Source organism: Vigna unguiculata, chromosome 2 (assembly GCF_037176805.1).
Source record: "Vigna unguiculata cultivar grain cowpea cultivar isolate G323 ecotype 2 chromosome 2, ASM3717680v1, whole genome shotgun sequence".
Classification (NCBI taxonomy): Eukaryota; Viridiplantae; Streptophyta; class Magnoliopsida; order Fabales; family Fabaceae; genus Vigna; species Vigna unguiculata.
The window spans coordinates 17,270,776-17,283,858 of record NC_140793.1 but is presented as its reverse complement, the minus strand read 5'-3'; the positions used below and the strand labels follow the sequence as shown (position 1 = coordinate 17,283,858).

Sequence of the window (13,083 nt, the reverse complement as noted above, 5' to 3'; positions counted from 1 at the left end):
TGATACATGAACACTTTTTTAAAATTAAGAAAAAAAATTAAACAAATTTAAAAACTTTTAAAAAAAAATTAAGAAGAAAAGCAAAAAATCATAAACTAACATGTGACATACACAATTCACATACCATTATCGATTTAAACATTGTTACAAAAATTGAACAAAAATAACGAAAATTAAGACTTGATTGAACATGAAAAAAAGTACTATTTGAATAAACTCTATGAAAATAGACCAAAATAACATTTAGACTTTTTTTTTCTCTTTCTTATTTGTTGAATATGTGTATGAAAAGTGTTGCTTTTTTTTTTTCTCACAGATAAATTATGCGCTTTATATTATAGAAATGGTAACTTCCATTGTCTTTGTATCAGAGAAAATTTTAAGATTATGATTTTTGGTTAAATGTTAATGCTTTTACGTTAGACAAATAATATATTTTGATACGTAATCTTAAATTAATCTATTTATATATATATATATATATTTTTTTTTTTTATATCATAGAAAATATTTATTTTCTAGATTAAAAAGAACTCGTATATATATATATATATATATATATATATATATATATATATATATAATGATTTCTCTTGTACACAAATTTTTTCCAATTTTAAATTTTAAGTGATCTTATTTTAAGTAAAAATAATTATATTTCTATCTTTTAAATGATCATTCATTTAAATTTACTATTTTTTAAATGAAAATAATTATTTTATTTTTGTAAATCATTGTTTATTTAAATTTAGTTGTGTATTTTAAATTAAATTAATTATCTAAGAATAAAACACATGAAAATAGTTATGAAAACAAATCTTTTATATAGAAATATAGATATAGAAGATTACATATTTATATTTTACTTTTGATTATATACTTTAAATTTGTAGCATTTTGAATCTGAACTTTCTCTTATTTACGCAACACCCAATAAAAATGATAGTAAGGTAAATTACCACATCAATAAAAAGAACTACACACATTACTATTACTTCATGTAATTATATATATATATATATATATATATATATATATATATATATATATATATATATATATATATATATATATATACTTTTTTATGAAAATATAAATTCTATGTTGTGTTGTGTCTATAACATTATTGTCATTCAAATCATGAGTTATACATCAAATATTTATAACATAATGATGGTCACATAATTAAATCTCAAAACTATTTATATATGCAACAACAAAAAAAGAGGAGATAAACTACCCATATACTCAAAATAATCAAAATAATTGCACGCACCACTCTTTCTTACTACAATTACTTTTTTCTTTCTTTCATTTTCATACGAATATAATCGGTAATATGTGCTGCTTTTTTATTACTACTTTAATTCAAATTATGAATTACATATCAAATAATTTTTTTTTATTTAACTAAATTATAAATTATAAAAATAGAATTAATATGAATATTAAATTTTAAGTTAATAAAGTGAAATAATAATGTAACTAAAAAGTATAGAAGTGTTTGTGTGTTCTTCGGTGTATGTATATATAAAAAACAAAAGCGTCATTTTCATTCTCCATTTAGGAGGCTTTCCCCTTTTGTCACTTTCCACGTAAGCCTGGAGGCATTAAACATACACTTCCTTTCCTTCTTTTAAATTCCTCATTCTCTCTCCCACTCAGACACTCTTCCTCTAAATTCTGTTACACCGAACCTTTTGCAGGTGAGTTCCTCCCTCGTTTTCTTCTTCCTTTTAATTAGTAGCATCGCTCTTTATGCTCATGCAATTTCTAACTGTATAATTCCAAAGTCTCCAAGTAACTTCGTACACTAGATTCCTGTTCACAAAGGTGTGGAAAATGATACACTTGCAAATGATTCACATTCTTTGTCAAAATTCCAAAATTCCAATATGTAATTTAACTGATAGTTCTTTTCTCGGAGTTCATGTATCTGATCTGAGAATTTTGGTTTTCTACCGGTGAGTCTTACTATAATGTGTGGAAAACTCAGTTGAATTTTGCATATGCGGGCTGTGAATTTTTTGGCTGAAGGTATGTATAGTTGTATAGAAGATCAAATCGTATCTGTAATGAGATTCTGGACTTAAAATGGCAACGACAATTAACATCATTGCATTACATATTTTTCAGGCATGAGCAAGGGACAGAGAGAGTATTATCTAAAACACTGAAACTCATAAAATTGAAATTTGGAAGTTACTTTCATATTGCCATTGTATTCACTATGTCCCGGAACACTTTGAAAATTATTTATGTTCCACCTTTTTTTTTATCTGGCATTGTATTTCTCTAATTTGTTCTGTGTTTTTGATTTTCAATGATTCTATTTTTTTCATGTGCTTCAGAAAAATGCCAGAAGATCAGTTAAACAGACGTACGATTAGATCACATGGTGCTAAAGTTGCAAGGACACATATGCAGGACTGGTTGATTCTTTTGCTTCTTGCTATCATTGATGCTATCTTGAATGCGATAGAGCCATTTCACCGTTTTGTTGGACAGGGGATGATGACCGACCTGAGATACCCATTGAAAGACAATACTATACCCTTTTGGGCTGTACCAGTACGTTTTCACTTCTAAGAACTATGCATCCTTGTCAAAATTGTCCTTAATGGACATTCAAGATATGAATTCTGGAATTTCAAATTTAAAATTGACAGATAGTAGCAATAGTGTTGCCAATAGCTCTCATTCTTGTTTACTATTTCTTCCGAAAGGATGTTTATGACTTCCACCATGCTATTCTGGGTACCTTTCTCACCTTCAGAAATCTATTCCTGTCCTTATTTGAACATTACTCTGTTATAACCTATCCTATGCATTGCCAATTGCTATTCAGGCCTTTTATTCTCTGTACTCATTACTGCGGTGATAACCGATGCTATCAAAGATGGTGTGGGAAGGCCACGCCCAGACTTCTTCTGGCGTTGTTTCCCTGATGGGAAAGGGGTGTGTTCTCAATTTTATAAACAGAATTTCTTAATTAATACCTTTACCATGTGATTCGTAGTTGGTTTTACTTAGTGGTATGCTCACGAAACATGTTATTGATTCATGATATGTTCAGGTGTTTGATCCAGTAACAACAGATGTCAGATGTACGGGAGACAAGGCTGTTATTAGAGAAGGGCACAAAAGTTTTCCGAGTGGACATACCTCTTGTAAGTACTAAGAATAACCTCGGGTTCTGTTAGGACAATGGAAAAGAGGGAGTTACAAATTGTTAATCCCCTGACTAACTAATTAGTATTGTAACTGTTGCATCTGACTCTTTCCTTCCCACAGTCCTAACCGGGTCTCTATGGGACATCCTCCTCCATGTTCTACATTTCATTCGAAACAGTGGTCTTATTGCTTCTTTAAGTCAGCATAGGTGATAAATTGATAATCTTAAGCTTCATTTCAAAAAGCATACCGTGTTTTAGAAGAAACAGGGTTCAAAGTTGAAGTTAGAATTGCATATTCATTGATCAAAGTTCACTCTATCATGGTATGATATATTTTTTTGAAGAACCGATAATTAAATGATATTAAAAACTGAGTTCCATTTACAAGTCTATGTTGTCAAGGATAAAGTTTTTCTATGTAAATAAATATAATAGGAATTACATTGCTGGAAATTATCATTGAGCATTTAAGGTGTGCTAAATAGACCTATTTATATAGTTTGCTCTCCTTTTATAATAATATATACTAAAAGAAAAATGAAATTATTGGTATACAGGGTCCTTCGCTGGTCTTGGTTTTCTTGCATGGTATCTATCTGGAAAAATTAAGGTGTTTGACCGTAGGGGTCATGTTGCAAAACTTTGTATAGTGTTTTTTCCCCTTCTCGTGGCATCTATGATTGCTGTCTCTCGTGTTGATGATTATTGGCATCATTGGCAAGATGTTTGTGCCGGAGGGCTTATAGGTATGTTGAAGACTGGATTTTCTTTAATGATTTATAACATAAATATACCTTTCTCCAGACATTTTTATACGAGATTTTTTGCAGGTTTGACAATCGCTTCCTTTTGTTACTTGCAATTCTTTCCACCTCCATATGATAAAGACGGTATGTCCATGAATTTGTTCTTCCAAACTTTTATTATATGTTTTTATTGTATTGTGGGTTAAGAAGTGTTTTTTCTCGGTGTTTGTGAGAAGTTTTACATCGATTAAAGATAGGTCAAATTAAAATATATTAGTGGGTGTAGAATCTCATCTTACAAACCAGTTTAAGGTTTAGTTTAAAGTTCATTTCTTAACATAATATCAGAACTATAGGTTAGAGTCTATCTTAACGAAATTTGATAATTATTAGATATATTATTCTACCTACTATCGAATGTCTAAAGTATATTTCTAATTAAAAAATGGATAGCGATAATTTGGCCATGTAAATTTTCTCTTACTTATGTATATCTACTTTTTATTATGTTAATATGATATTTTATTATTAAAATCAGCGGCAAATGTATTTTAAAAACGAAGGTGGTGTCAAATGTCATTTTTCCTTAAAACATACATGTTACGGGACCTCTTCTAATCTAACCGAAGGTGTCCTTCAAGCTTGTATCTTATCGCTGCTAACCCTCTAACTTCAATTATGATGTTATCATTTGCACACATTGCATATCTCATGACATTCTTTCTTCCTTCCTTTACAATCGGCCCAGCCTCAAAAACACTCATTTGTTGTATCCTTTGTATTTCACTCAAACACTTGAACTTGCTTCCTTTGGATTACTTGGGCAATGATGTTCACTGTTAAAATGTCATCTGTAGCAACTAATAAGAAGAGCTCCAGACCACGCGGTCTGCGTATGGTTGCTTTAAAACTTAATATACAATAAAATTAATGGCTCCCTCCATTAGTTGAGTTGTTTGCTGTATCATTGTATCCTTCTTTAAAACAGTGTGCATAACATATATGTGTTCCAAGTTTGCGTGAGTACATTTAGTTTCTTCCTATCTGTTTTGGCTACTTTTCCCACTGTTACAATCGGTTCAATTTTCTTCAATTTAGTAGTACCTACAACTCAGCTTAAAATAATCCAAAAGCTACATTTGTTCACACCCAGCTCTGCCCAACCAATAGCAACAATACACTTAAAACATATAGTTTATAGTGTTAGCAAAGGCACTCTATCTCTGAAAATATGATTTATTTCACTTGTGTATTTCATATGAACAAGACACTACAATTTATAGGACTTACATTTGACTTTTCATCTGTAAGCCATAATGTCTCTAATTATTATAAAAACATAACACTAATCATCATTAACATCCAAAACATAACACATAAAACTTTTGACCTTTCCTCTCCTAAAACATCACAAATGTAACCACTCATAAAGTCTGCTCAATAACTCCTAATTTAAGTTTATCCTAACAAAATTCCCCCGTAAACTTAAATACTTCTTCCATCTTTCATTCTGATTAGATTTTTATAGTTATTGAACAACACAGTTGGCAATGGCTTTGTAAATAAGTCCATAATTTGATCTCTGCTTCCCACGTGCACCATCTCTACATTACCTTCCTTTACCTATTCTCGGATGGAATGAAATTTCACATCAATGTGCTTACTCCTTCCATGGTTGACCGGATTCTTTGCCAACTCAATAGCCAACTTGTTATCTACTCAAATTACAATCCCTCCTTTTTGTTTCATCTCCAGTTTGCTTAGAAGATTTCTAAGCCATATTGCATGACATACACTCAATGATGCTGCAACGTACTCAGCTTCGCATGTAGACAATGTCACTATAGGTTGCTTCTTTGAGAGCCAGGTAAACGTCGTGTTGCTCATGAAGAATACATACCCAGATGTGCTTTTCCGGTCATGTACATCTCCGCACCAATCACTGTCTAAGTACCCTACTAATCGGTAATCGTCCGACCTAGTGTAGTATAATCCGAGTGATATTGTTCCCCGCACATACCTCAATATTCTTTTCAGTGCTCTCCAATGTGTGTAGGTCGGCTCCTCCATGTATCGATTTACTATACCAACGCTTAGTAACAAATCCGGCCTTGTACTCGTCAAGTAACGAAGACTTCCAACCAAGCTTTTGTATTTGTTGGCATCTACATGATCTCCTCCATCAAACTTTGAAAGTTTTGTACCTGGTTCCATTGGGGTTGAAACCGGGCTACACCTTGCCATCTTGAATTTACTCAAAATGTCCTCGACATACCTTTCTTGAGACACAAAGATGCCTGTCTCAAGTTGTTTGACTTCCAGCCCGAGAAAGTATCTCATGTGTCCCAAGTCCGTCATTTCAAACTCTTTCTCCATGGTTCTTTTGAACTTCTTGATTAATTCTGCATCATTACCCATGAATACAAGGTCATCAACATAAAGAGCTATAAACATTATCCTACCTCCATGCTTCTTTATATATAGTGCGTGTTCAACCAGGCATTGTTCATATTTATTTTCCACGAAATAAGTGTGGATTCGGTCATTCCACGCCCTTGGAGCTTGTTTCAGGCCATAAAGAGCCTTCTTCAACCTCAACACCTTCTTTTCTTCACCTCTCCTCATGTAGCCGAGTGGTTGCTCAATGTAGACCTCTTCCTTTAACACACCATTCAGAAAATCTAATTTTACGTCCATTTGGAAAACGGACAATTTGTTCTAAGCTGCTACAGAAATTAGTAGACGAACAGTCTCCATCCTAGTAACAAGTGCAAACACCTCGGCATAGTCAACTCCTTCTCTCTGTCTATAGCCTTTTGCCACCAATCGAGCTTTATATCACTCTATCTCACCTTGTGCGTTCATTTTCTTCTTGAAAACCCACTTTACTCCAATAGGCCGAGCTCCTTGTGGTAACTCAGATAGTTCCCACATGTTGTTACGTTCTATAGCAGCAATCTCCTCATCCATTGCCTTCTTCCATTTCTCATCCACCACGGCTTCTTCAAATCTAACATCTTTCGATTCTGCCAAAAGACATACAACATGTACCTCGTTAGTTGTATTATATATGTCTTGTAGGCTCTGAGTTCTGGGCTGCAATGGTTCTTCTTCCTCGTCAGAGACCTCCTGTTATCTTGTTGATACATTGTCCAAATTTCTTCTTTCACTTGCCGAGCTTCCAAAGGTAGTTTCCGAGCTCCCACTTGTCGTTGTTATGCTCTTAACTGTCACTGTCGAGTTGTTCCATTTGTTCTCCTCATCTATTACAACATCTCGAATCATAAGAACTTTGTTTGTTACTGGATTAAACAATTTATAGCCCTTTGTTTTTTCATCATATCCAATAAAAACAAGTTTCTTACTCTTGTCCTCGAGCTTGGTTCTTTGTTGCGCTGGAACATGAGCATATGCTACACTACCAAATACCTTCAAGTGAGATACACATGGTTTCTTTCCACTCCATGCTTCATGTGGTGTCTCTCCATTGAGCTTTGCATGAGGACACCTGTTCTGCACATATACTGCACACTGCACTGCTTCAGCCCAAAATTCTTTTGACATATTCTTACCTTTCAACATTGCTCGAACCATTTTGAGAATTGTCTGATTCTTCCTTTCAACAACTCCATTTTGTTGTGGTGAGTATGAAGCCATCAAAAATCTTCTAATGCCGAGCTCCTCATAGTACCTCATGAACTTGGCTGATGTGTATTCACCTCCTCTATCTGACCGAACAACTTTAATTTTTGTGCTCGTTTCATTTTCAATCAATACTTTAAATTTCTTAAACACTCCAAATACTTCAGATTTCTCCTTCAAAAAATAAACCCATGTCTTTCGAGAGAAATCATCAATAAATGTTAAGAAATACCTCTTACCACTGAAAGATACAAGAGTAATTGGTCCACAAACATCTGTATGCACCAGACCGAGTTGTTCCTTCACCTGATACTCAATTGTCTTTGGAAACGAGGCTCTCTGGTGCTTGCCGAGTACACAATCTTCACAGAAATTCTTCTTAAATTCTATGTTTGGCAATCCACGCACCATTTCTTTCTGTACTAGCTCGGTCAACCCTCCAAAGTGCAAATGGCCGAATCGAAAATGCCACTTCATTACTTCATCCTCGACGTCGAGTTTCAAACACCTCAGCTCCAGTTTATACATTTTGTTTTGTTTCATTTCTACTCGGGTAATAAGGTATCCGAGTTTATCCCTCAACTCCAGCACTCGATCTTTCATGATGACTGAGTACCCCTTTTCCATTAACTGCCCCATACTCAATATGTTGGTTTTGAGGTCGGGTACGTAGTACACATCCCGAATTGTCCCAATTCGTCCATTCTTTTGAGAAAAACATATCGTACCTCATCCTTTTACCATCACCTTGGAAGCGTCTCCAAATGACACATGTCCAACTTCATTTTTGGAGAGCTCATCAAACATATTTTCATCTCTGCACATATGGTTACTAGCTCCAGTGTCTAGATACCAGATCGAGTTGTTTTGGACTCGCAAACCAAACTTAGTGTTTGTGCTAGAGTTCGGACCAAGCTCGATATCCAAGCTTCTTGTCAACAACATCTCATCCTCATCAGTTTCCTCCCTAGCCAAATTCTTCATATCATGTGCCGAGCTCGCTTCGCTACTAACCATCAACAATATTTCAGCTTGTTCTTCAACCTCTTCTGTAAGAAGATTGGTTGATTCATTTCTCCTATTTTGGGATCGACAATCCTTTGCAAAATGACCGGTCTTACCAAAATTATAACACTTGACCGATTTACACTCATTTGCATAGTGACCAGGCTTGCCGCACTTGTAGCACTCACCATTGTTGCCTGATCGACCTCTTCGGCCTCCACCTCGACCTCGGCCTCGCCAATTTTGCTAGCTGGGAGCGTCGTCTTCGTAATCATCTCGACCTTGACCACTACGTCCTCGACCTCTGCCTCCAGGACCTCGGTTTTGACTCCCGTGATCTCTTCCTCCTTTGCCCCGAGTGTTCTGAGTTTCAAACGCCTTTTTCTCCTTGAAAGTTGTCCTTGCTTGGAGAGCTTGGCCAAGGTAGTCCTCCTTCGTCTTTCTTCTTCTTTGTTCATAGGCTTCTAGAGACCCAGCAAGCTCCTCCATCGTGAGCTTTGAGAGGTCTTTAGATTCCTCTATAGCACACACAATGTTGTCGAAGTCAATTGTCATTGACCTTAAAATTTTCTCCACAACTCGGTTTGCAAGCAACGACTCCCCATTCTTGCCAAGTTGGTTTGCCACAGTCTCCACCCGAGATATGAACTCGGTTACCCCTTCGTTCTCCTTCATCAGCAACCTCTCAAACTCTCCTCTGAGAGCTTGAAGACGAACCTGTTTCACACGGTCATCTCCCTTATATGTTTTCTCCAATATCTCCCACGCCTCTTTTGAAGTTATAGCGTTTGCTAACTTCTTAAGGCCTGCATCGTCCACAACTCGGTACAATGCATACATAGCTTTCCTATCTTTGACTCGTGTTTTTTTTTCAACGTAGCAATCTGGGCAACTGTTTGTTCATCAAAATCCTCTGGCTCTTCGAAGCCACCTTGAACTACATCCCACACGTCTTGGGATCCGAGGTAGGTCTTCATCTACATGCTCCACTTACCGTAGTTGGATTTTTGTGTCAGCTGGGGTAAGAACATATTATTGGCCATCACTCACACTTTTTTCACTCTCAGACACTCTGGCTAACTGGCTCTTGATACCACTTTGTTAGCAAAGGCACTCTATCTATGAAAATATGATTTATTTCACTTGTGTATTTCATATGAGCAAGACACTACAATTTATAGGACTTACATTTGACTTTTCATCTGCAAGCCATAATGTCTCCAATTATTATAAAAACATAACACTAATCACCATTAACATCCAAAACATAACACATAAAACTTTTGACCTTTCCTCTCCTAAAACATCACAAATGTAACCACTCATAACGTCTGCTCAATAACTCCTAATTTAAGTTTATCCTAACATATAGTTTATTGCATAAACACTGCACCATGTTTCTAAGTAAGAAGGGACTAAGGCTATGTTGCCATAACAAATGTGCGGCTTTTTTTATTTATTTATTTGGAATCCATTTTAACTTGATTTTGTAAAAAATAGTCTGTGTAATTTTTTTTCCGAAACAGGGATCAAGTCGTTAGGGTGGAGGACGACATCAAAGATGAAGTCGTCCTCCATCCAGTCGGTTTCTTTCTTTTTCTTTTTCAAAAAACAAAGTCGTCGTATAGAAATTCGGTTTTTTATGTGAACAGTGAAGTTGTCGTCATATATGACGACTTCACTTTTAAGTTTTTTTTATTGGAACAATAAATGATAAAAAAAAACATTTTTATTATGCAATTTTTATTATGTCATTTTTATTATGTAATTTTTATTATCTAATATATTTTATTAAATTAATTTATTGTACCAATAAAAAACAATTACAAAAGAAAAAAGAAATATAATTTCTACTGTTAACAAAATTTTGTAAAAAAAAAACAAAACTGCAAGGTTAAAGAAACTGAAAAATATAAATCTGCAAGTTTAAAAAAAAAACCTAAAAGTGAAGTAGACGACGACTTCATTGTTCACAATAACAAAAATCATCCCCTATTACGACGACTTTACTTTTTACAAAAAAGAAAAAAATAAAAAACTGGCAAGGTGGAGGCCGATTTCACCTTTAAAGTCGTCTTCTCAACGATTTAATCCAATTTTACAACAAAATTTTCAACGAACCCTATTTTACTAATTTATAGTCAAAAGGATCCGAAATAAAAAAAACCCAAATGTGCATAATAGCAAAAGTCAAACAGCTCAACTTGTAATTTAACGGTAACAATGAAACAGATAGTGAAAACAATATTTGCAGCTAATAAAGCATGTTTATGGAAGGACATAAAACTGAGGAAACAGATGAGTAAAGGATTAACTAAACCCACCATATTTCCACCTATTGCCCCACGTTCTTTGTACATAGGCACACCAAAATATAAAATTGTTGCTTGCAGGTCGTTGCTTTCACCTTAATTATGAGCCTAGTGCTATGAAATAAAAAAATATAAGTAATATTGTGTAAATAAGTTTTTTACTATCAGTAATTATTTAAATTTTGAAAATTTGATAAGAGAAAAATAATTCTTTTATTTGAATTTAAGAATAAAACAATTTTTTTTATAAATAATTATTTAAATTTAAAAAATAATAATTGAGTTGGTAAAATTAAAAAAAAAAGACACCAAAAATATGTATCTTCTTTATATATAGTTATAGTTATAAATAAATTATTTTTTTATTTTACTCTTAATAATATTTTTAAATTATAATAAAAATTCATAATGAAAATTACTAATACAAAATATAAAATAAAATAAATTAAAACGTAGTAAAGAAAAAAATTAAATTAATTAATAGTGGAAATTAACTCCAGATATTAAAAGACAATTTACCAACGTGTAAATGTTTGATTTTATATAATCAAACTTTTATTTATAACGCGACTTCAAAATAAATATAATGCATAATAAACTATGTATTTAGTTATTTTATTTTTGTATAATAAATAAAATCACACAAGATAATTATATATATATATATATATATATATATTTATACAAAAAATTATGAAACAAAATATAGAAAATGGAAACATGCAATAACATGACGTGTTTTACCAAGTATGTGTTAATGATCATGTTCCTTGGAAATACAAATGTAAATCTAAGTTTCATATTAAGTAAAAATGAGAAAGTTGAGTACCATACAAGGATGAGGACCCATAAATTCACCGTCTTAAGATGTTGGATTAAGAGTAGTGTCAATCCCTTATATGTAGGTTAAGCTCATGTCTCATTGATGTTAAGTCTTCTAGCTGATCTTTCTTGAAAGACCCAAGAATATTCATTTTGGTTAAACAATTCTTTCAATTTTATTGCAAAGTTTGTATCAACTTCACTAGCCTTCGTGAAGTTGTGAGTATGATGAAGAGCGAACTTAAGAACTACATATAAATTTTGTGCTTCTCCTTAGAATCTTCTAACTATCTTCTGTAGCTCGTTAAACTTTATAATCATTGTCTATTGTTCTTTTGTAGATTTTGAAGTAAAACTTTTTCTTTTCACAACCTCCTAATATTTTTACGTTTTTGTGACAATTTCTTTTATAGGATGGGGACCTCGTGAATATTTCCAAGAATTAGTTGATCCTAATACTTCTTCGAACAACAATGACGATATTTGTGCACAACAAAGTGACGTTCAGATTGTATCTTTGTGTATCCCTCCCCAACATGATGGTGATGCACGAGTAATTAATACATTGAATTCCAACCCCACGTTAGATGAATCACAGATTGCACGGGTTCTCTGACTTACGGTACCTTAACGATGTAGGTTACAAAATAAAGTTCAATTGAAATTCTTTTGTAAAACAATACTATATATAATATATTGACGGTTACATAATGCATTTATATCAATTACTTAGCTTGAGAGATGTTGGTTGGAATGAAATATCTTGTTATTTGACTTTTAGTTTATTATCTTGTTTTTTTTTTTTCATTTATACCATCTTGTTCGTTAATTTGAAGTTACTAAAGAGAATTTTTGCATCCAATTAAGATGCATATGTATATACAAATGTAGTAGAAAGAGATACTAGTTTAAATTGAAACAACGATAGAGGTAGAATTTTTCTTTACATCAATTTGAACATCAATAGATGTAAACAATATTTTTTTTTCTTATAATGGTTAAAACTATATCCGATTTAGACATTAAATAATGTAATGATTGTGGCAGAATAAAATCACTTTTTTAAATTCTAATTTATTTTATAAACATTCTTGTGTAAATTGAACAATGATTTATTGTTTTTATAGAATTGCCATCATAGGAGTATAACATTGTCCCAATGAACAACAAGAAATGTGTTAACAATGAAATTGTTATTGCAATTAACGAGACGTGACATAGTATAAAACAATACTTAATGTTGACTACTCCAACTTGCACTCCCACGTGGCAAACACATGTGCGACATCTATAGGTGGAAAATATAATTATTTTCAAATGAAAATGAATCAGCAATTTTTTAACGTGGCAAGTTGTTTGTGAGTGAATCAGAAAATGTAA

General features: G+C 33.0%; 1 protein-coding gene across 2 annotated transcripts; it reads left to right on the top strand.

The window, feature by feature from the left end:
- The first annotated feature begins 1,654 nt into the window (after nt 1–1,654).
- LOC114174235 (lipid phosphate phosphatase 2-like) lies at nt 1,655–12,483 on the top strand. 2 transcript variants are annotated; one of them, XM_085669604.1, is made up of 8 exons: nt 1,655–1,706; nt 2,352–2,571; nt 2,727–2,757; nt 2,849–2,958; nt 3,077–3,170; nt 3,734–3,922; nt 4,007–4,066; nt 12,117–12,483. In XM_085669604.1, the coding sequence occupies exons 2-8, from the start codon at nt 2,356–2,358 to the stop codon at nt 12,317–12,319; spliced, it is 903 nt and encodes a 300-aa protein (XP_085525730.1). In that variant the 5' UTR covers nt 1,655–1,706; nt 2,352–2,355; the 3' UTR covers nt 12,320–12,483. The 2 variants fall into 2 exon arrangements, with proteins under 2 accessions (XP_085525730.1, XP_027914831.1); XM_028059030.2 differs by having other exon boundaries at nt 2,670–2,757.
- The last annotated feature ends 600 nt before the right edge of the window (nt 12,484–13,083 follow it).